The sequence below is a fragment of the Fringilla coelebs genome (genome assembly GCF_963513975.1).
Source record: "Fringilla coelebs genome assembly, chromosome: 4".
NCBI classification, from domain to species: domain Eukaryota; kingdom Metazoa; phylum Chordata; class Aves; order Passeriformes; family Fringillidae; genus Fringilla; species Fringilla coelebs.
The window spans coordinates 32,192,241-32,214,779 of record NC_140032.1 but is presented as its reverse complement, the minus strand read 5'-3'; the positions used below and the strand labels follow the sequence as shown (position 1 = coordinate 32,214,779).

Sequence of the window (22,539 nt, the reverse complement as noted above, 5' to 3'; positions counted from 1 at the left end):
CCTATCAGGCAACCTTCTTGAAGGGAAGACACCTAATATATAAAAACCAGGCTTGGAAAGGTGAACCACTGCAATCTCAGTGTAAAACACTGGCTGGGAAAACTGACATGCAAGATTTAGAGGCAGTTTGTTACTAATTCTTTGCTTATATGCTGTTGCCCCTCTGATTTGTAATGCTTCTAATAACCCAGCTACTGCAATTCAACTCCAAGTCATCATTAGTTCCTGATATTGCAACAATATCTTTCTTGTAGGACATTTTTCCAACTAATCTCCAACATTTAACATTAAGCAGGCCCCTCCATTCTTGGCATTTATATTTACGTACTGGAACGCTGTTTCAGAGCATGCTTAATTCAAAAGCCAGTTCCTTCAGCCACTTAGGCAAGCAAAACACAAATGTTTTCCCATTTAATCACAATTTCTCCATCAAAGCATCAGCTAGGATGATGCACACTTCAGCAACAAAGCAGGGCTTAACCTGGTGCTCCAGACAACATGGTGCTCCTACAGCCACATTTTATCCTGCCATTCAGACCCAGCTAGTAGGTAACAATCTGCCAGGGTGTTGGATCATGCCACAGGCCATGCAGAGCCTCATCACCTAACTGGAGCGAGTTAGTTAAATATCCTCCAAAATTTGGCCCAAAAGTCTCTTGCTATTTAAATACAATCAAAGAAACAAAAACTTGTTCCATGAGAGCACTGTGAAAATGACAGGTAGCACTAGGAGTGCCTGTCTCCCTTTTGTTGCCCTATAAAAACCAAAGAGTCAAACATTTCAGTAAGCACACAACAGTACCAGGATGCTGATGGGAGGGGACAGTTTGGCAAAGGGGTTAACACAGACCACGATGTTTCAGGCTCTGGGTCACTAGTAAGCCAAGATCCCTAGAGTCTCACTATCACTGCAACTCTCTTATCCACCTTGTCAGTAACACCTCAAGGAAAAGGCTCTCATGTCGCTAGTGTAAAAAGCTGCAAGAAGCAGAGAGAAAATAGTCCCCCTGTTATAATCCCCATATACATTGTGAGAAACTGTAAGCAAGTCCACACCATGCCAAATTGGCTATTATTAAGAGCTAGCAATGCAGCATGTGGCATGAGTATTTTGTTGTATTGTCCAGTGTGTTGTGTGTCTTTCCCTCCTGTATCTTGGATACTTCTGCTCCTTATATGCATTAACCAGGTTGCTCAGCATACCTAGATGAGTTCTGTCATCCCCAATACCTGTGCCCTTCACAAACTGAGGGATTTTATAGTTACTGACATCTGCCTGCCATAGAAGGGGCAAGGGATGCATTGTCCAGTGTCACACAGTGGTAGGAAATATAACCAGGTGTCATGAACTCTCATGCCATGCCTCTTAAACTACTCCTTAATACAATACCTTTCTACCCTTACCAAAGGAAGCCCCCAGATCCCAGCTCCATGTGTCTTCCCCTCAGGCAAAGCTATTTCAATGATACCATATGTTTTTTGTGTTCCTGTAAAACTCACACTGAGGAGGCTTAAGCTAAGTAGTGGTTAAAAGGCTGCAAGCTGTCACCACCTATCGATACTAAATGTGCCACAGCAGCATCTGCCTTGCTGCTGAGTTAGTAGTAGAAACAACAGGAAGTGGGAGAAAATTGAAATGGAAAAACATAATTGTGCTAGACTATTAAATACCTTTCCATAGTAAAACAGACATCCATAACAGCATTGTAAGGATCTGCTACTGCTGCAAGCACTTCTTACCAGTTATGGGAAGTACAACATCTTTGTATCTCCTTACCATTGCTTCAACAGCAGGAAAAAAGTGGAAAAATATCTTGAGAGGCCTCATGGGGATCTAACATCTGAGCATTATCTAACATCAAGCATTATCAGAATTATCTTTCTTTGGATGGCGTTATAAAGCAGGGACATCATACAGGACTATAAAGCATGGGTGAAAAATCCCGGCTGAGTAACAGGATACCAGACAAAATAAAGGATTATTTCTCACCGAAACAGGCTTCTTTCAGAAGCAGATTCCTGATCCAAGAACTGCACTGTTTGGTACCTGGGGGGTACAGAAGTTGCCAGCTCTGAAGTTCAAACAGATGGAGATGTTAAAGCAGATTTCTGAAGTGAAATGTAGACACAGCAAAAGGAAGCCATTCAGACAGTGCAGGTGGCAAAAGAGTTCTTATTATTTAAAAACCAAACAAAAAAAGCTCTTGTATTTAAAAGAAGAAGAACTTTTCACCCACACAGGATGTTTTCTCTCAAAAAGGACTTTTAAATAACTTGGAGACATTTTTGCTACAGCAAGCCAGAAATTTTACATTATATGGAATAAAGTAGTTGCTACTCCATTCATTTTAACTGAGGCTGCCTGGGCAATTCCACCAGGCACCTCTCAGCAAGAAGCAGTGTACCAGCTGCAGCTCTGCCAGCACAGCCTGTTCTCCTCACAGCTGGAATCTGCACACTGCAGCTGCTCCTGCATGCCCACAAGGATGCTAAAAATATAGCATCTCCCACTGAAGCACAAGAGATACCTCATGTCTGATACCCTGGAAAAACACATGTTCAACTCCAGTTCAGATGCGATTGGGACCCCACCAGTTACGTCACCCTGCTCTAAGTCTGCCCTTGCATGCAGATAAGACAGATAAAAAGGCTAAATGAAAGCCTAATAGTGTAGGAATAGTGTATGTGCAATGCAGGCAGCCTCAAAAGAGAGATACTCTTGTGTAACAGACTAGGAATACCTTTTTTCCTGTGAAAACAGGTGCAGATTGTTCCCAAACTGAATGTGGGCAAAACTTGGTCAAAAAAAAAAAAAAAAAAAATTCCTGTATTTCATTATAGCCTGAGGATCCAAGTCATGATTCAACAGGCTTAAGAAGTGTCATTTGTAATAAAGCTTTGCCAGTGGCAAGTACTACAAGTACTAAGTAACTTCTGAAACTGTGATTAAAAAACTGCACAATACGTCACACCACACACCACTTGAAAATATCTTTTGCACAAGCCGAAGTGTCCTGTCTGAAACAGCTTTTCACAAAATATTTGTTTCCCTGAACTTATACTTTTAATTTTGTCAACTACATTCCTTTTATAATTTAACAAATTTAAAATATTTTTCACTTTAAAAAAATATAAAGTGTAAAAAACTATTCCAGAAAAAGAAAGATCAATCCATTTCAAACACAACAAAATATAAAATTGAAAATACTGCCATTTTTGTTAAATAGTCCACTTAGTTTAGAGAAACTTTGTTAAAAGGATTATATATCCTGATAAAGTCAATGTTAACTTGTCATTATACTTATATGAGTCAACTAATTTTAAAATTAGCTATTTATCTACTAAAAAGAGAAAATTTCACAATTTTGAGAATTTCCTTACAATTTTTCTAGATGCATTAGTAAAGAAGTGTAATGCTACAAAAACCATGACAAAGCACCCAGTTTGGTGAATCTTTTACCTTCACCCCTCATTAGCTCACACACGTGATGATCTGGACCTGATCTTAGTGTGGTCATTTCAATTTAGCAATGTTTAGGGGTACAGAACAGAACAGAAGGGGTATTACACACAATTTCCCCAGATGCAGATTTGTATTTGGGATAGTAAATGTGCACAAATTCCTCATCATAATGTTCTGAACACTGTAATAATTCCACTCTAAATATAAATATCCGTATGGCTTCTTAGTACCATTACACAAGATTCATTCAGTTGAATTTATTAGATGAAGATCTAATCCAAGATGAAATTGGTGTGAAAGAGTGAAAATTAAAGCCCTTAACTTTTCTAAATGCTAACTGGATCCTCCACCAGCAGCAAACTGTAAGTCAGAACTATTTAAAGCCAGATTCCAAGGTCAAAACTTGGGCTAGTCTCCTCTTTTGAATTCATTTCAAGGGCTGAGTACTTCAGAACTTGGCACGGTAAAAACAGCACATGCACAAGAGGCAGAGACTTCTCCAACATATTCACTAACACATGGTTAAAGTGTGGTTAAATCACAGCTTTTCTTTATTATTTTATTGTGTCAAGCTTGGTGGAATTCAATTAGGTCTCGATTTTACTTGGGAAAATTTAAAAATGCATGTTAGTAGTGTCAAAGGGCCATAACATAACTGAAGATCTCTCCAGAGCTGTAGGCACTCCTCACCAGCAAAAGTCTTGATAATTGCAATAAGAGGTTTGGGCACTGAGAGCAAATTAGTGTCTAAGCCTAGTGCTTCCTTAATCCAAAGGGCACCCTGCCATCTAGTGGCCAGGACATTCCAAAAATACCGCTGTGCTTTTTCAGCTGAGAACTTTATACGGAAACCCTCCCACATACGTTGCACATGTTCCAGATTTAAAGAAAAAAAAAAGTTCAAAAACTGGTAATACTTCATATCTATTCTAATGACCTGTGTAGAGACCCCCTAAGAAAAACCACATGAAGTTAAACATGAATGTCCTTTGTCCCCCACTGGCAAACATAATGTATAGGAGTGAATTTTATCTCTAGTTCTATACAATACATTAAATATTATGTTTCTTTTTCTAGTTAACTGCTAATGACAGATCCATGCATCATAGCTTCAGACAACCAAGTCGTTGGATCCTTTTTTGCATATAGAGCTGTCTGTAGCTAAATGCTCTGAAGCTAGAGTAGGACCTACAGACCTCAGTGAGAGCAGACATTTAGAAGGAACAAAGTGGAGGTGGGAGAGATTAGTTAGGGGTATATAAGAATGAAGAAGTACAACCACTGTGTCAAAACCAGGCAGCTATGTCACAAACTGACACAACCTTTCCAGAAAGGTCACTTCTGTCACTTTTCCCAGCTCCCTGCCTACGAAACAGCTTTGACTCACTATTGAGGACGTGCTGAAAACTCAGTTTTTGTAAGACTGCACGATTGCTAGTGCTGACATGAGAGGAGATGGGGAACATATGATGGGAAAGGAGAAAGAGTTGAGCTGTCACTGAGTCATCAGGATCCTTATGCCATCCACAAAACTCTCCTGATCTACAATGAATTAGCATAAAGAAGCTGTGTTCTACCATGTCCAGCTGGAATTGACTTCACTTCATGAAAGCCCATATGTGTTTTGGATTTGTGACTAAAACAGTGTTGTTGATAACACACCAGTCTTTCGGATTTTGCTAAACAGCGCTTGCACAGCACAGCTTCTTCTCACGCTGACGCCCTCCAGTGAATAGGCCGGGGAGGGCAGGCACAAGAATCATAGAAAAGTTTGGGTTGGAAGAGGCTTAAAAAGGTCATCCAGTTCCAACCTCCCTGGCATGGGCAGGGACACCTGCCTCAATATTAGATTGTTTAAGGCCCCCTCCAACTTGGCCTTGAACAGTCCCAGGGATGGGGAATCCACAACTTCTCTGGGCAACTTCTGCCAGTGTCTCACCACCCTCACAGTAATGAATTTCTTCCCAGTATCTAATGTAAACCTCCCTCTTTCAATTTAAAGCTATTATATCTTGTTCTCTCAAGAAGATGGGAGGGAACAGTGCCAGAACAGCTGACTCAAATTGGCCAAAGGATTATTCCACACAATACAATATCATGCTCAGTGTTAAAAATTGGATGTGGGGCTTTGTCCCATTGTACCTGTTACTCAGAGACAGGTTGTGGAAGGTGGTGAATGACCAGTTTTGCATCCCTTTGCATTTTTTCTTTCACTTATTAAAATCTTTGCTTGAACCCAAGTGTTTTATAACTTTTGCTCTTCCTGTTGTCTCCCCTATCCTGCCTGGGAATGACTGAGTGGCTGTGTGGATATTTAGATACTGCTGAGGGCTAACCCATCACATCCATCCAAGCAGCTTATCATAGCAGATACCAAACAGACATTTCAGAACAGACAGTCCAATGCCACTCTTCTGCTCTACTGATAATGCACCAATGGACTGAAAAAGCACCTCCAAGTCAAGCAGGTCTTTAAATATACCCAAAGGAAAAGTGAGGTAGAAGGAAGCAATGAAGAATTATAGCTACTGATGACAACCAAGACAGCTGTTATTTCCTTGTTGAAAGTGGATGTAGGAGGTGCAGCAGAGCCTCCTGTTCCCAGCCTGGAATAAGCAATGCAAAAAAAGGAATCTATTTCCAGACGTGAACACAAAAGAAAGCTCTCTGTAAACACCAGTTTCTAAGCTGTTTGATAGGACACTTCACATCCCTCAGTCTTGAAGAGACTTCAGTTATATCTGTGGTAGCAGGAAGTGCATCTCTTCCAATCATCATCTGTTACTTTCAGCTCAAAGTGACTCCCCCTCTGTTCAGGACAACACCCAGAAGCGTCCACTAGTGAAATGGGTGAAATGACTAAAAAATCTCAGACACTTAGTGTGAGCCATCTGCAGGAATACCTTGGCTAGAAAAACTGGAAGATGGGTGCAGCTGGACTTCCAGCTGAAAGGATTAAGAGGATCCTGATGTAAAGCTATTTGTTGCTGTGAAAACACTGACAGCAATAAAACCCTCCATATCTGAAATCAATGCAACTGACAGGAAAGTGCTGAAAAAGAAGAAAATTTGTGCTGAAGCAATATCAATTGGTGACTAACAATAACCACCATGAAGCTGATGCCTCCACATGTTCAGACAGACTGCAATCAAGGCATAATCAGGAGCTCTCAAACTCATTCCTGCAGTGTTGAGATTGCCTTCTTAGAGACAGATGGCAGAAACTGCTCTCTGAACTCAGAAGGAAGCACAAATAAAATGTAGTAATGCAATATTCCCCTAAAAGATACAGGATATTTGAAGCTACAGCTACGGCACCATCCTGAACAAAGGACAAGAACCTCCAACATGACTGAACTAAGAATAATGAAAAGATTTTCAGATTTTTAGTCTTCAAGTCATCAGTATATTGGGAACACTGAGGATGGCAAGGTAGCAGAGGATTGTCCATTTGTGGACTGAAAATGAAAAATCAACTAAAAACCCCCATTATTTCCCTGCCCTTTAAATAATCCAGTCACTTAACATAGTTTCCCTTATACAGAAACACAAATGTCCTGAATGCATTGTAGGCACTATGAAAAAGGGTGCTGAAGGAAACACTCCTAGGAAGTTAAAATTCTATGTCTCCACAGACATATTGATTTTCTTTATCCAAAACATTCTCACCAGTATTCAAGTGCTTTTTGAAATTCCTGCTCATTATTCACCTTTCTCTTTAATTTGTCAGTTATTACTGAGAAAAATGTAAAAAAGACAAAACCATACTAAGAAAGCATACTTTCATACACTTTGAAAACAAATGAGGCCTAGGCTTGTGAAAAAATTTAACTACTTTAACCAGAGTGTATTTTCCACTTGGAGAAAGGGTCCAATTCCATTTCAAGAAAGTTACCCACCCTACATGGTAAGTGAAAATTTTCTCCCTTCCCCCCTTCCCCCTCCTGGCATACAAATTCAGCCTACACTGTTCAGGAACAGCATAGGACTTAATGGAGTTTACAAAAATACTGCCTTATATAAACAACACATCAGAGATTTTAAACAAACAACTGAGCACAGTAGTGAATTATTTAGGACACTTTGCTGGCATATATGAAGTGAAACAATTATTTCTGAACTGGTCCTCTGTGAGCAGTACTCCTCCAGAACAGCACTGAGAAACACACAAGTCCAGTTGAGAAGAAAAAAAAAAAAAAAAAAGAAAAAAAAGAAAAAAAAGCCTAAGAGCCACATACCGCTTTTGCCTGTGCTGTCAAACCCCAAGTGCAGGGATATTTGCTCCGGGTTACCTAAACTGGTTCCTTAAACAATTTATCCAGCAGCTTCAAGAGGAGTGCAAAGGTGCTAAGGACTGAGGATTTCTCCATTTGGTCACTGCTTGTGGTTAGTCTGCCGCTGTAAGGGACTGAGAGCACTCTGCTGGAAGAGACTCCGTGCAGCTACTGAAAGTAACAAGAAACAAACAAAAAAAGAGATCAATCCATCCTGGTATCCAAATACCTGGGAACTATAAAAGCCACCTAATAAAAGAAGGATGGTGGTCTTTGCAAGTCTCTGCAATTGTCCCTTCCTGAAATGAACTTAGTGATGCTTCTACTTTCCAAGCAATGGAGCCCACAAATTCTCAGCAAATCTTTCACTGCAGGACTGGTGCAGGCTGGAAATCACCTGCCCCAATGCAGCTGTTCACAGAGCCTTTATCTACATGTCAACTCACTAACTATAAAATGAAGGACACACACATGTTTAACACTTGATTTCTTGACACATCTCAAAAGGTGCTCATATGGGAGCATCAAATTGTGGATCCCTCTCTTCTATCACAGGTGATTTTTCTGTTTCAAATTTCACAGACTTCTTTGACTTCTGTAACTTCAGCAGTTTACACCCACAAAGGGGTCAAAATTTTAAATTAAATAAATGTGGCCAAGAGTGAAATAAAACCAGACTGAACCAAATTTGCCAAGTTTGTTTCAATTGCAGTCACACCAGATGGTGGGCTGATTGTCCCATCTCCCATTTCCTTGTGAAATCTGTGAAAGAAAACACACAATCAGATTTTACCTGTTCCCACTTTTTTCAAGCCATATCCTCAAGTTCTGAGACTACAAGTAAAACTGATCTGTTTTTTATCTTCCATTAGAATTGTTTTCTGCTGTAAATGCTAATGTGATGGAATCAAATACTAACCAACCAAACACCTGGGCTCTGTAGAAAGCAATATGATCACTTCTACTCAACAAGGTGCTCCTGCCAACTTGGCTGAGCTGTGAATATTGCTTGCACAAATCAGCATCCCAGGAAGACAATGGTATAGTCTTGGTCTTCTGCTATTGGGAGCCTGGGAAATGAAGCCAAACGATTGCAAAAACAAAGAGTAAATCAAGTGGAAGGTTAAACATCCTGGTTATACTGGTTCTCTGTCTTCCTCCAGACAGGCCCAGAGTTATGGCCTGATTATGGTTTACAACACAAGCAGAAAAGTCCTCACCTTTAAAGTTCAGTTTGAGGTTGCAGGCTTGAATGTTAGAAAATGGTTGCTCTAACAAAATTAAAAGTATTCACTGCTGAAGGCAGGGAAAGCCAATAAACAGCCTCACAGCTCCACTGTTACAGTCACTTCCCAAAGAGAAATCACACCTCTAAAAATTATTAATTACCTCACCTATTTTGAAAGAAGCTTTTATTTATTTTATTATTCATTAACTGCCTGCATAAACAAGTCACCACAAGTCTCTGCACATTGTACAACAATTTGTTGAGTTGCTGACAGGATAAATGACTACAGTTGCTTTTATTTATCACTGTACAACACTAGTTGAGTCACAAGGTTCTGATCAGTTCTCCATTTATTTTGATTTCATAGATTTTTTTATTAGTTGTAAAATGAGAAATTTCTTTCCCTTGAAAGGGAGCCACAGGCACATAGATAGCTGTCAAAATCCTACAGAGTAGGGATGGGATATTTGTGACAAAGAAATTAAAGGCAAGTGTTTAAAAATCAGTATCAAGAAGTGAAACATGCATATCACATTTAAAGATTCAAGTATTAAGATGGGATCAAAGCTTAACACTAACACCTCCTTTGTGAAGCAAAGTAGTGAGTTTCCAGAATCATACACCACAAACTCATTTACTTCATTAGGACCATGAAATCAGCCCAGCTGTTATGTTCCAGAGCAGAAGACTAACACAGCTCTTACAGTTGCTGGGACATCTGCAGATGTGCAAGCGTTCAGGGCTACACAGGCTCCAAGTCTATCAGGAGTGTACTGCATTAGGGCCAGGAAATACCCATTAATGACAATTTCCCCTAGTTCTGATGACATATCAGATTACTTCCATTTTGCTTACATGCTGCCTGATGGATTAGCTATGGTAAAAAGGTCCTAGACACCTCCAGGTGTCAGGTATTTAGACAAGATGGCTTCCTACACAACTTTGTATCAAATATGGGTAAGTAGGGAATTTAATAATTCTACATAATAATAAGTACAGCAAAGTTTTTCAAATCTGAATTACTTATGGAAATTTCTTACTCTGCATTTCCCCAGCACACTGAAACACAAACAAGCACCCCAAAAAGCATGATTTCTGTCACAAGTTGCTTTGCAGAGCCACAAGGGCCCTACCAGAAACAAAACTGGAAGAAAACTATTAGCCATGTTCTGTTACTATGAACAGAACTGCTAGTGAAGATACAAGGGCATATTTCAGTGACTGAAGCACTGCCTGCCATCTTGGTGAAGACGGGCATGTGTTCACCAGCTACTGCTTTCCTAGTTATACTTTGTCTCGGATTTGCAGGGTTTCATCACTGACTTACTTTTCTCCCCGACTGCAAACAGCAGAGGGCAGCGCTACAGCCTGGTTCAGCCTGGCGTCGGCTTCTGGAAAAAGACTCCATACGGACTTTTCTGCTGTTTATCAGAAAGGTTATTCCAGGATACTTCTCTGCACTGGGCATTGGCCCAGCAGTTACAGGCCCTGTCTACTTAGTAGGTATCTCTGCCTTCCTGAGTCACCCCAGCTATGAAAGGCCATGTTTCCTGGCTCTGCTCCAGCCTGACCTATCCAGAGGAAAATTAATCCTGCTTCAGAATGCCAATGCTAAAATAAACCCATGCTTGCTGGAGAGTGGAGAGGTGGCAGGGAAAAGGAGACTATGTAAATGCATGCTTCTCATCCCTTGCTGTAATCAACCTCCTCCCATCCACATCATTGCTGCTCAAAACTGAGAACAACCTCCCTGCCGAGCTGTGCCCAGTAGGAGAAAGTGCACGGCTTTAGGACAGCTTTCCCAAAACTACATCAATGGGCTCTCTTCTTCTCTCAAACTGAGGATGTTTCAGAAGAGGAGGAATAAGGGGAAGAGAAGTGCTCTCCTTATGGTGGTTTGGGTTTTTTAATCTTATTTTGCAGAGGTGAGGGGCAGAACAGGAGGTACGAAAGTATAGAATAAGCTGCTGGGTTCCTGCAACCCGGCTGTCTCACAATTTTTCACTCATTCAGCGTTAGCTCTTCCTGTTTGTGGATTATTAGCAGCGAACAAGAAAGCCTGCCACTTCAAGAACGCCTCAAAAAATGAAGCATGCCACTGATGAAAATGTATGGAAGACAGAGAGATATTTTAAATTGCAGAAAGATCTATTCTATTTCAACAGTTTCTTCTAACCTGAATCGCTGGTCTAGTTCTATGCAGAAAAAAAGGGTGCCAACCTACAACACTAATATCTGAAAGGCAAATCACAAACGAGCAGCAGACTCCCACAAGCTTCTGGGTGACCCCTCCACCCCTATGATCCTGGAAGTAACTGACAAGTCCAGATAATTTATCCCTGGCTGACTATTTCAAGAGTGTTTCATGTCTGCACCATTGTTCCTAAGTTGCCAGTTTTCGTCACTATATATACTCAGAACATCCCCTGTCTTCTATCCCTTTATAGCTGTCTGTAAAATAGAAAATAGCTCAATCTCAGCTTCTTCCATTACTGTATATTACTACAAAGGAAAAGAAATTAAATGGAGCAATAGGACAATTCCTTTTACAGTGCTGAACTGCAAGCCAGTTTCACAGCATTTATTCATTCATACCTACCTATAACTGTCCATATATATATACCAATTTGAAATAATACAGCAACATTTAAGAATGTATGTTAATACAGTGTCTTCATTTATTTCGTTAGATTTATAAGAAAGTATTAAACTGAATTCCCAGTGAATCAAAAACTGGCAGTCATTCTCCAGGAATGAATGAAATAGATTGGTTTTTTTTCATCAAGCTGAGGTAATATACAATATAATCTAATTGTTTCCTAGCTTCTGGTTTTGTCCCCATAATTTATTCCCTTTCATATTCTGTGTATCAGCTCAGCTGGAAAAATTCAAATTCAAAGGAATTTTTGGACCTGGGACTCAAACTAGATTTTTTCCATAGTGAGTTCTGAAGCATTGAAATATCCCATGAAGGGACAAGAGTTTTTATGCCACAAAACACGATAAACTCTGGCATCTAAAGATTTTCTCACTCCATTTTCTCACTCTTTAGCAGGGCAGTTGTTGCCTTCAATATCAGCATCCCACTTGCTGTGATTCTGGCTTTGCAGCACACCTTTTTTTCTCCATGCATTTTAATAATGTGTGGCATAGAACTGACCTTAATTTGCTATTTTACTGCAAAATATAGGAAGATTAATATTTCAATTTATTAAAAAAGCATTTCTGGTATTGTAATCAATATAATTTGAATTACAACAGCAATGTAATTGTGGTCTAGTCAACCAGGGTAGGGTGATAAAAACTTGATGATTCATTCACTAAGTAATACAATTTATTTCTCACTTACTTGAAAATAAGCTTGAAATTCTATTAAAACTGCTGTGCTAATAGCTACTGCAAGTATGTGTAAAAATTACATCGACATTTAATTGTTGTTGCTTCTATATTATAAAAATATTATTACCTTGTTTTTCTGCTGCAGTGCAGTTATCAGATCATGTGAAAAGCTGTGATTTCATTAAACACATACTACTGTCAGAAATAATTTCAGTTTTTCCTACAACATATGAAAATATAATTACTGTCAGCAAGAAAATTATGAACTATTATATATTTCACAGAAGAAAGACTAGTCTAGAGTAAAATCACAGCATGAGAAACTCTACAAAATATCTGAAAACAAAGAGGTAATAATTGAGCAAGGGCTAACAATATTGACACTTTTATTAAAAAGCAAATTACTGTATTATAACCAGATGTATTGTCAGAACTAGCAGACAGAAAACAAATAAATCACTTAAATAATTTAACAATTAAAGACTGTCTGCCTGAAACAATGCTTTTAAAAATACCTAGAACAGTAAAATCACACACAGAAACAACTTAGAAAATAGAAAACAGAAGATTAACAAAACAAAACAAACATAAGATCAACTTAAATAATATTAGATACTCCAAAAAAACTGCAACATGAAGGATGATAAAAAGATTTATTGAAATGAGCAAATACCAACTTGAATTGAATAGAGCAAAGACTTGCATTATCCCATTAAGATTCATACTAAGACAATATTTAGAAGAATAAGCTTGAATAAAATAGAAAATAAAACTCTACTTAAAACGCTACATGAGACTTCCTCATATACTGTGACTTGCACCAATGTTGTATGAATGATTTAAAATGGTATTTACTGGTTTATGTGGACCTAAGAAGAAAGAACAAGTCTCTACAGCTCTAAGAAGAGGCAGGCAATTGAAAACTACGCAGGAGTCACTAGAGCTATGGAAAGCTGAACATGGGAGTCATCACACAGGGGATTGCACAAATGATGTGAAGAATGTTGCACTACACAAAGAGGGCTGGGTGTCATACTAGACATTCTTCCAACCCAGAAGATTTTCTGAAGAAGAGCATGTTGTAAACTTCAGGTTAGAAAAGTCTGTATTATTACTTTCACTTTTTAACAGCTTTGTTTTGCCAAGCTCTGAAAACAGATCAGACCTATTTTCTAGGTCATGGAACTTATGCAGGTGCATCTGAATTCTGAATTCACACAACCCAGCATTTCTCCAGTGTGGAAACAAACCTTTCAAAAAACCCCACTAGGTAAGCAGGAGAACTTGCTGAAGAACTTTATTTCCTGATCAGGACATAAAACACATTTGAAATGTTACTGCTAAGATGTGTTACTCACTAGCAGCAAAAGAAAATTGTGTCTTATGGAAAATACAGAGGGCTTCAACGATAGCTTGGCTTTGCTCTGATCACACACCTGCCCAGGCATTGCTGATACTGTTGGCAGCTGTCACACCTTCCAAGAGATCCGGTGAACACCACGACAAGCATATTCCTGGCAATGAACTGGAACACGTAGAAAAGCAAAGCACAATGCCAATTATTACTTAGCACAACTTCTATTTCAAAAAAATGATAGCAAATGGAGTATTTCAAGGTAGTAAGTAGGAAAATAAAGTTTCAAGTATCTATCAAACATAACAATTAAGACCCTGGAAGTATAGACTTTTCTTGAGATACAAACCTTGCCCTAAAGGTCACAGTTTTTGAACAGAACACAAAACTCTCCAGATTTCAATTCTTCCATGTAAAATTAGCTAAAACTAGAATTAAAAAAAATAACAAATATATAAACATCAGAGATCCTCTCAGCATGTATTTCTTTCCTGGAAGCACAAAACCTGAAAATCACTGAATTCAAGAAGGGATATAGATTACACCATGTAAAGAAACATGTTTAGAAATTACTAAAGAAATTATTTTCTGCTGAGATCTACACCAAAAGAAAAAGTACAACGTTCCTTTCAGCTGCAAAGTAGGCTTCCAAAATGCAGTCTGAGGATAATGAGTTATGCTTTATATCAAGATATATTTACCAAAGAAGAGCTAGTAAATAGAAAATTAACTATTATGGAGTCTAACAAGTAATTAATTTCCCTATACACATGGCTTGCAAACTGTCCACATACCTCTGTTTTACGAGTTTACCAAAATCTGTAATGAGTACTGTTATGTTTATGTCATGACTGCATTATTAATCAAACAATTAACAGATAGTCTAGAATACTGTAAATGTTTATGACAGACTGTAGAACCCATTAATTATCCACTGTAATGCACACCTGTAACATAAAAGATGATTTTTGTTCTCAAGGTATGTTAAGACCTGTGAGGAAAATCCACTGGAGTTCTGAATCCTAGCAAAACAGTTATTGCGTCTACAGCATACCAAGTGTTTACTGTACAGTCCTATAGAGAAGTGAAATTAATTTCAGAGTAAAGACTGTGATTGAAATTCTTCAAACAACTAGAGTAGCAGAAATTAGTGCTTGTCTGGTTTGAGTACCAGATAGCTGCTGGTTTAGTTCTGTTGCTCTAAGGATCTGAAACCTGTGTGAAATAAACAAATCTCCAATGAGGAACCAAATCCTGCAGTACTGGTGTTTGACTTGTTTCCCTTCTCCCTTGTTCCTCACACCCCACTCTTTCCAGTGATCTTTGCCTTTTCCAGTACCTCAGAGTGGCCACTAGTGAAACCAGGGAAGCACTGAAAATTGAAAAAAAACATATTAACCTTAGGTAAGTTGCCTTCACCAACTTGATGTGGTAGAAGACATTCAGTTAACACACACACTTTCATTACTAGTTCAGTCAGCAGGGAATGTCAAAAGTGTAACATGCCTGGCCACACACATGCACAAGAGGAAACCAGTCACTGCAGACTAGGGAGACTCTGTCTATCTTAGTTAACCTGGCTTGTGGGCTGTTTCTCCATATCCCATATGTGCTCTCTTGCTGCAACTTACTTTTGTACTCCTCTAGTTTTCCCTGCCCACCTAGAGTGGTTTCCTCTCTCCCTTTTTTTTCCACCTACAGTGGTTTCCTCTCTCCCTTTTTTTTCCTTCAGCTGCTGCTTCTTGTTTCTTAAACAACCTATCTGAGGCAATGAGCCCTACCCCTTACTCTGCCTCCTTGGTGCTATTTTGCACACCTACACCTCCCTATTCCCACTCTCAAGACTTTACCCTTGCTCAAGTGGCCTTTCTTGTATTTCTGTTGTATCCTTACAACTGGTCCACTCCCCTTTCTTCTCTTGCTGCAGCTGGGAGATACATATTAAATACTTCCCACACACCTATTAAATACCAGAAACAGAGACCTCCATTCTCTCCATCCCACCCCTTACTCTCACACTGAGGCTACCCTCACCACTCCCATCACATTTTGTCTGCTTTTGAGCAATATCTCAGCTCTTTCCTCCTCTGAAGAACTGCCAGCCAGTCAGCCAGCTCCTCCTGATCAGCCTTCTGTGATTTCAATTGACTTTCTTCCCTTCTTCACAATTTCTCACACTCATCCTCAGGAAGCTTCCAAGGTTTATGCTGATGTCCTTGGTGGCACTCTGTAGTAGTCACCTGTATGTCTCCTTGCCTTGGCCCACTCATTTCCTCTGCACTCCTCACTCTGTGTTCTGTTCCCTGAAAGAGCCATTCTTTTGACATGGTCTGCAGCAAGAATTGCTTTTCCCCTGACTTCTGTTATCCCATCCTTCCTCTCTGATCTTTTCCTTTGTCTGCCACGTCCTTCCTCATATCCTCTCACTCGCTCTTTCCATTATTTTCATCTCATCAGATTGAGAATACCCCCATCCAATCTCAGCCCACTTCCTCCTTCTTCATCTTTCTTTTCTAGCATAAATTGATTGTAGATTTGTTCTGTTTCTTACTCTTCATTTCTATCTCATGAATGATGAAGTATGATTGCCAAACACGTAACTCAATCTGCCCAGCTTCAAATTCCTGGTTGATTTGTGATCAGGTTTACTTCATCCACAGCCATTTAATTGTCTCCCCTTTCAGTTGTACCATCCTTATAAATTTTCTTCCTACTTTTCCAAGTTAAATTAAGCACTTTTCAAGTGCTCTCTTCCTGAACATCTTCTGCACAAATCCTTGCCAAAGGAAATATTTATATGCTTACTTCCTACAAGTTTATTCCTCGTGTCACAGGTGGGGTATTTCTTCCCTCCTACTTCTATGTCCCATGCTTGTCCTGTTACAACAGAACTCCTGGTCCGTTTCATATTAATTTTTATCCATTTCCTCAGTTTTCTTCTGAAATGCTGACCCTCATCCTCACATTAAAGACATGCTCTAAAAAACAAACACACCTTATATTGACTCTTACTGCTATTTCCAGCACTAACACTTCTCAATGTGCTGCTTATACTTACTGTCCAATTTTCCCTCTCTCCAGCTCACTATAAGCTCCTCAGACAGGTAATTCCAACACCCAGCTAAAACAGTTCTCCCTAATACCTGCCCAAAACAAACTCAAAGCTCACACTACTTTTTCCTTCTTGATCATCTTTGTCATCACTAACCTCATCATTTCTATTAACCTCTTATCCTCAATTAGCTCTGTTCTGGCTCTCTTATTCTCCTCTTTCTGATTTCAAATATGCATCAATCTTAAAAATGAGAACTCCACAAATCATTCCTGAAAAAAACCAACATGTTTCTTCTTGGCATCTTCCCAATACACCGTCTACTCACCACTGTCTAGGCCAGGAGTCAGGATGTTCTGAGTGATTCCTTGTGCTCCCCCTTGTGTCTGCCATCAGGCTCAGACTGCTGACTTTTGATGAAAAGCTTTTTTATTTTGTGTCTGGCCCAGCCTCATTGCTAAGGTTTCCAGTGTCTTGGATATGTAAGTAAACAAGGGTATGCACTACTTTGGAAAAGTTGATCTGGAGTTTTTCAAGCTGGCTATTCACACACCAAAGCACAATGCAGTCAGTCACTAATCTCTCTCAAAAATGTAGCTCTCGGTTATTTTTAGCTCAGAATTGTTAAGAACAAAACGCAGTGTCTTTCTGCTATGCCAGCAGTGCAGAGCACCCACAAACTCAGCCTAGAAAAAAACCAATCCATCCAAAGCTGAAAAAGATCTAAAGAAGATAAAGCTTGAAAGACTGCTTTCAATACTTCACAGATTGCATTTTCAGAACTGTTTTAACCATTTCTCTAGGAAACTATCAGAATATTGAATAAGAAACACCAACTAACAGTATGAAAACCAAAGGTTCTTTAACTTTTTTTAATGACATTTCCAGCTAGTTCTGGAAATGCTTATGCTAAAAGTAGAGTTAGCAGTAAATTCCTTACAGGATATGTTTGAACTTCTATACTAAGTAGCAAACTGCCCCTCATCATCATACATAGAAAAGACCCAAATAAGGCATTTGGAGCAAAAATCAAACAAATTAAGAATAACTCTCAAAGCAGTCAACACATGTCCTGGTCCAGCCCTGCTTTTGTTAAAACTGTTTGGAAGCAAAGTCCTTCCTGGAAATAGATATGTGGGCTCAGAGAAGGGACAGAAGCAGAAAAAGTAGCAACTCACTTTCTATGCATCTACATCATCATCTACCTTTCTTTAAATACTGGCAGTTATGAGTAAACAATACTACTGCTACAGAAATATCAGATCAATCAATAACTTCAAAAACTAACTAGAATTCTTGTGATAAAGACTTTATCAAAATGTCATTTTAAAAGCCCCAACAATTTAAATAACCTAAAAAATAATTAAACCCCCCACCAATCTAAATCAAAGATGGTGGGGAAGGGGCTGGCAAACAATCCTTTCAGGCTACACCCCCAATCCAGGCTTACTTCAGACCCCCCACTGCCTTTCCTCCCCAGCAGCATCCCACCACCACTCTCCCATCTCCCACTCACCATAGCCCAGTCAGCAGGGTTGACACCTGAGTGCACACCCTGAGGATACCTTATCAGTCTGGGTAGTCAGGCAGCAGCTGTGAGCATTGCTGTCTCAAGGGTCTGTGTGAAACCAGCAGCAGAAGCCTCGAAATGTTAAAGGGGTGTTTGCTTTCCTGTGAAAAGAGGAGACACCAGACTTCATAAGTGAAATATGAGGAAAAAAGAGGAAAGGTCAAAGGTAGCAGGCAGCCACATAGAACAACTCCCTTCAGCTCAGCCTAATTCTAGGGATACCCTATGCTTCCCCCTATGCACCTGCTTTTGGTGCTTGCTCGGGGAAATATGTCTTTTGGGGGGGTGGCTCTCTTCCCCTTTCTTAGAAGCTGGGGAAAGGCTCCATCTTCTCAGGAGGCCAAGGTACAGAGGCTGCATCTGGAAATCACAGCTGGCACCCACGTCTCACACTTGAGGCTCGTGAGGAGAGACCTCAACAGACCTAAGAGCAGCAGAGGGCAAGAGAGACAGGGGATCAAATGTACCATCCCATGGACTCACGCTAACAAACACATTGGTGAGAAGAGATGCACTGCCCTGTAAAGAATGTCTTTTTGTGGAACAGCCAAAATTTTAGAATCTACATTAAGATGAATTCTATTTTCATTACTGATACCATATTACCAAATCAAAAGAAACCCTTTGGTAGAACATTTTTCTGTCTTATTAATTCTGTAGGGCAAACTCCTTGGCATGCATCTACACCTGGACTGCCTTTTACATAACTATTTCACACAACTATGTCACCCAACAACGAATCATAAGCTCCTGTTTTCTTATGGGGGTCAACCAGACAGAACAGATGAGAAACAGATAAGGATTAGAAACCAATGGAGGCGTCATTCCATCTTCAGTTGAGACCCAAACACTTTTCTAAGAACCAGGTGCGGCAAAAAGGCAGAGCTTCACTACAGCCTTTACTTTTCTTCCACACTTGGTGCCAGTCAAGCTACTTCAGCCTGCCTGGGCATGTGCTTCCCAGTCTCCTCCCTTCTCTCCCTGTCTCTCTCTCTCTCTCTCTCTGAAAAGAGGGGATTACCCGTGGGTCTTGCGAGGGTCTGACCTTGCAGGGGTGAAATGAGGGTGTAATGCAGAAAGGCATGCGGTCTCCTCCTCGGGAAAGCCGAGTCCCAGAGCATGCTGGGGTATTTAAAGACCTCGATGCCTGCAAGTTCCACACACTGCGTACAGCATGAAGCAGCTCTCTGGCCTTGACTCAAGAGAGGTGCAGCCCAGTCCTGGTCCCTGATGCCTGTGAACACAGCACCACCTTCCAGGATGGCAGTGCATCCCTGAGGAGCTCTGCTCTTGGCCACGACACCCATGGCGCCCCTTCTGCGTGAATCCAGGTGCATGAGGGCAAGGCTTAAAGCACTCTCAGACCGCTCGGGGCAGCCTTTTAGCCCTCAGCCGCCGCCTCTCGCCTGCACGGACCGGTTAACACGGCCTGAAGCGCTCCTACCAGCTCCCCATCTCTCCTCCGGTGCCTCCCGGGAGCTATAAATACAGCGGGCACATGCTCTGACACCGCGTTCCCCAGCAGGCACCAGATAACTTTAATTTGCCCTTTAAACGTCCCGGGCCCCGCGTCCCTCGCGGCCGCCGCTCGGGGGAACATGGCGGGGCGGGCCCGGCGGGCGGCAGCCAATGCCCGCGGCCCGGGGGGGCGCCTCCTCCTATCGCGAGAGGCCGCGGGCTATAAGCGGGGCGGCGCGAGCGGCGGGGACATTTGTCCGGCGGGGTGGGGAAGTGTCCGCTCGTTGCCTCTCTCCGGGCGGGGCTGTCGGACCGGCTCGCGGCATGGGTGACCAAGCGCTCAGCTTCGTCAAGGACTTTCTGGCCGGCGGGATCGCCGCCGCCGTCTCCAAGACGGCTGTCGCCCCCATCGAGAGAGTGAAGTTGCTGCTGCAGGTGAGGGGGCGACGGGGGGCGGCGGTGCCGCGCCACAGGTGGTGCCGGCTCGGCGGGCGCTGCCCGGCGTGACTAAATATGGGAAGGAGCTCGGCCGGCTCCGGTTACGCGGGAGCTGCCCGGGACATTCAGCACCGCCGCGCGGTGCCGGGGGCAGGGCCGGCCCCGTCCGTGCCCTTCAGCCTGCGGGGTCACCCTGCGGTGCCCGTCTCTCACCGTGCCGTCCTCCTCCTTCCTCCCTGCAGGTCCAGCATGCCAGCAAACAGATCACGGCCGATAAGCAGTACAAGGGCATCGTGGACTGCATAGTCCGCATCCCCAAGGAGCAGGGCATCGCCTCCTTCTGGAGAGGCAACTTGGCCAATGTCATCCGGTACTTCCCCACCCAGGCCCTTAACTTCGCCTTCAAGGACAAGTACAAGCAGATCTTCCTGGGCGGAGTGGACAAGCACAAGCAGTTCTGGCGCTACTTCGCAGGAAACCTTGCGTCCGGGGGTGCCGCGGGAGCCACCTCCCTCTGCTTCGTCTACCCGCTGGATTTTGCCAGGACCCGGCTGGCGGCTGATGTGGGCAAAGGAGCCACTGAGAGGGAGTTCTCTGGCCTGGGCGACTGCATTGTCAAGATCTTTAAGTCCGATGGCTTGAAGGGCTTGTACCAAGGATTTAGTGTGTCTGTCCAGGGCATCATCATCTACAGAGCAGCCTATTTTGGGGTATACGATACGGCCAAGGGTAAGAAGTGCATGGAGGACTGACTGCAAGGGAAGATCTAGTCAGTAAAGGCATTCTAGGGCACTTAGCAATACAAGGACAAGCAGGGCTTGGCTCAGCACCAGTTGAGTAAAGTGCTAGAAATGTGCACAGGTGTTTCTGATGTGCATTCCTGCCTCCCTCTGCTTGCCGCTCTGAAATGCCTTGGGTTTGGATTGACTCTGGGGTTGGTGGGTGATTATTCCTTCCACAGCCATGTTTAATACAGCCCTTTCCCTCTGTACTGATTCTGTTCATTTGTTCTTGATGACAGGTATGTTGCCTGATCCAAAGAATGTGCACATCATAGTGAGCTGGATGATTGCCCAGAGTGTCACTGCAGTGGCAGGGCTGGTTTCTTATCCTTTTGATACTGTGCGACGTAGGATGATGATGCAGTCTGGCCGAAAGGGAGGTAAGAATAAGTGCACCTCCACTTCTGGCTGCACAAAGTTTCTCTTCATCAGGATAAGATAAGAGATACTGGGTATTTTTTTGTCTTATGGAAAATTAATAACCTTCTCATTGGAGTCGTTGAAAACTCCAATCAGTGGGGAGCACATTGATGGCTATTTCTATCATGTTGATCTAAAGGACTGAGAAGTTACTTGATTTCCTATGGAGAATTAATTTTCCTTAATTGTTTACTAAATTTTAAATCCTAGCTGTACTTTGCTTATTCCTTGTTGTTTTAAAGATAGAAGAGTTGAAACATACTTGGTGTATAATTTCAAGCCTTCTAACCTCTATGTTTGTTTCCACAGCTGATATTATGTATAAGGGCACAATTGACTGCTGGAGGAAGATAGCTAAAGACGAAGGATCCAAAGCGTTCTTCAAGGGTGCCTGGTCGAATGTGTTGAGAGGCATGGGCGGAGCTTTTGTATTAGTACTTTATGATGAAATCAAGAAGTATGTCTAAGACATAACATCGTAATGCAGTAGTTCAATTGTTCTCAATCAACTTTTTTAAAAATACGAACTTGTGATGTAATGGACAACAAAATATTTCCTAGGGAAACAGAATAAAATTTGAGTAATATATGTGGCAGAGATAAGGACACATTAATTTAAAAATTGTTCACAACATCACAGTTAGATTTTCTATGAGAATTCCTCCACTGTTTGTATTGGAACCTGTGTATATATTATACTTCAAATTGCAGGTAATAGATTTTGTCTAAAGACAAAATATAAGTGATCTCTACCTAGTCTAAAATCTAATATTGTGAATTCTTAATAGATTGTCATAAATATTTATTATACTAATTAATGTCTCTAGCTACCCAACACTGTGATGACATGACTTAAAATCATGTTTTCTTCTAAAGCTCTATTTTTTAATATATTATTAAGTGAAAAGTATGTCTGAAATCATAAACTATATTAAAGCACTAGGCTGAGTTCTTAACTGTAGCCTCTTCCCTGATAAACTATACAGTAATATGCTTGAAACTGTAATCTGATTTTTCAGACATACTTTGTAAAATATGGAAATACAGTGTTTCACAAATTCCCTGTATTGTCACAAAGGAAAAAGTTGTCTGCTCTGATGTTCAATTGAACTAAAACTGAAATGAAATAAATTAATATATTAATGAATTTTTTCCTGTTGT

At 41.2% G+C, this 22,539-nt stretch overlaps 1 protein-coding gene and 1 long non-coding RNA gene across 3 annotated transcripts; one reads left to right on the top strand and one right to left on the bottom strand.

Moving 5' to 3' along the window:
- Positions 1 to 7,382: 7,382 nt before the first annotated feature.
- Positions 7,383 to 19,488, bottom strand: LOC311153197. 2 transcript variants are annotated; one of them, XR_014616124.1, is made up of 5 exons: positions 19,326 to 19,488; positions 18,227 to 18,381; positions 13,741 to 13,829; positions 12,432 to 12,524; positions 7,383 to 7,908 (listed from the first exon to the last, which is right to left on the bottom strand). It is a non-coding gene; the product is annotated as an uncharacterized lncRNA (long non-coding RNA). The 2 variants fall into 2 exon arrangements; XR_014616125.1 differs by having other exon boundaries at positions 18,276 to 18,381.
- Positions 19,489 to 19,981: 493 nt separating this feature from the next.
- SLC25A4 (solute carrier family 25 member 4) lies at positions 19,982 to 22,525 on the top strand. The gene is made up of 4 exons (XM_084204408.1): positions 19,982 to 20,173; positions 20,419 to 20,905; positions 21,198 to 21,338; positions 21,688 to 22,525. Exons 1-4 carry the CDS (start codon positions 20,063 to 20,065, stop codon positions 21,843 to 21,845), a joined length of 897 nt encoding a protein of 298 aa, XP_084060534.1. The 5' UTR covers positions 19,982 to 20,062; the 3' UTR covers positions 21,846 to 22,525.
- Positions 22,526 to 22,539: the final 14 nt, after the last annotated feature.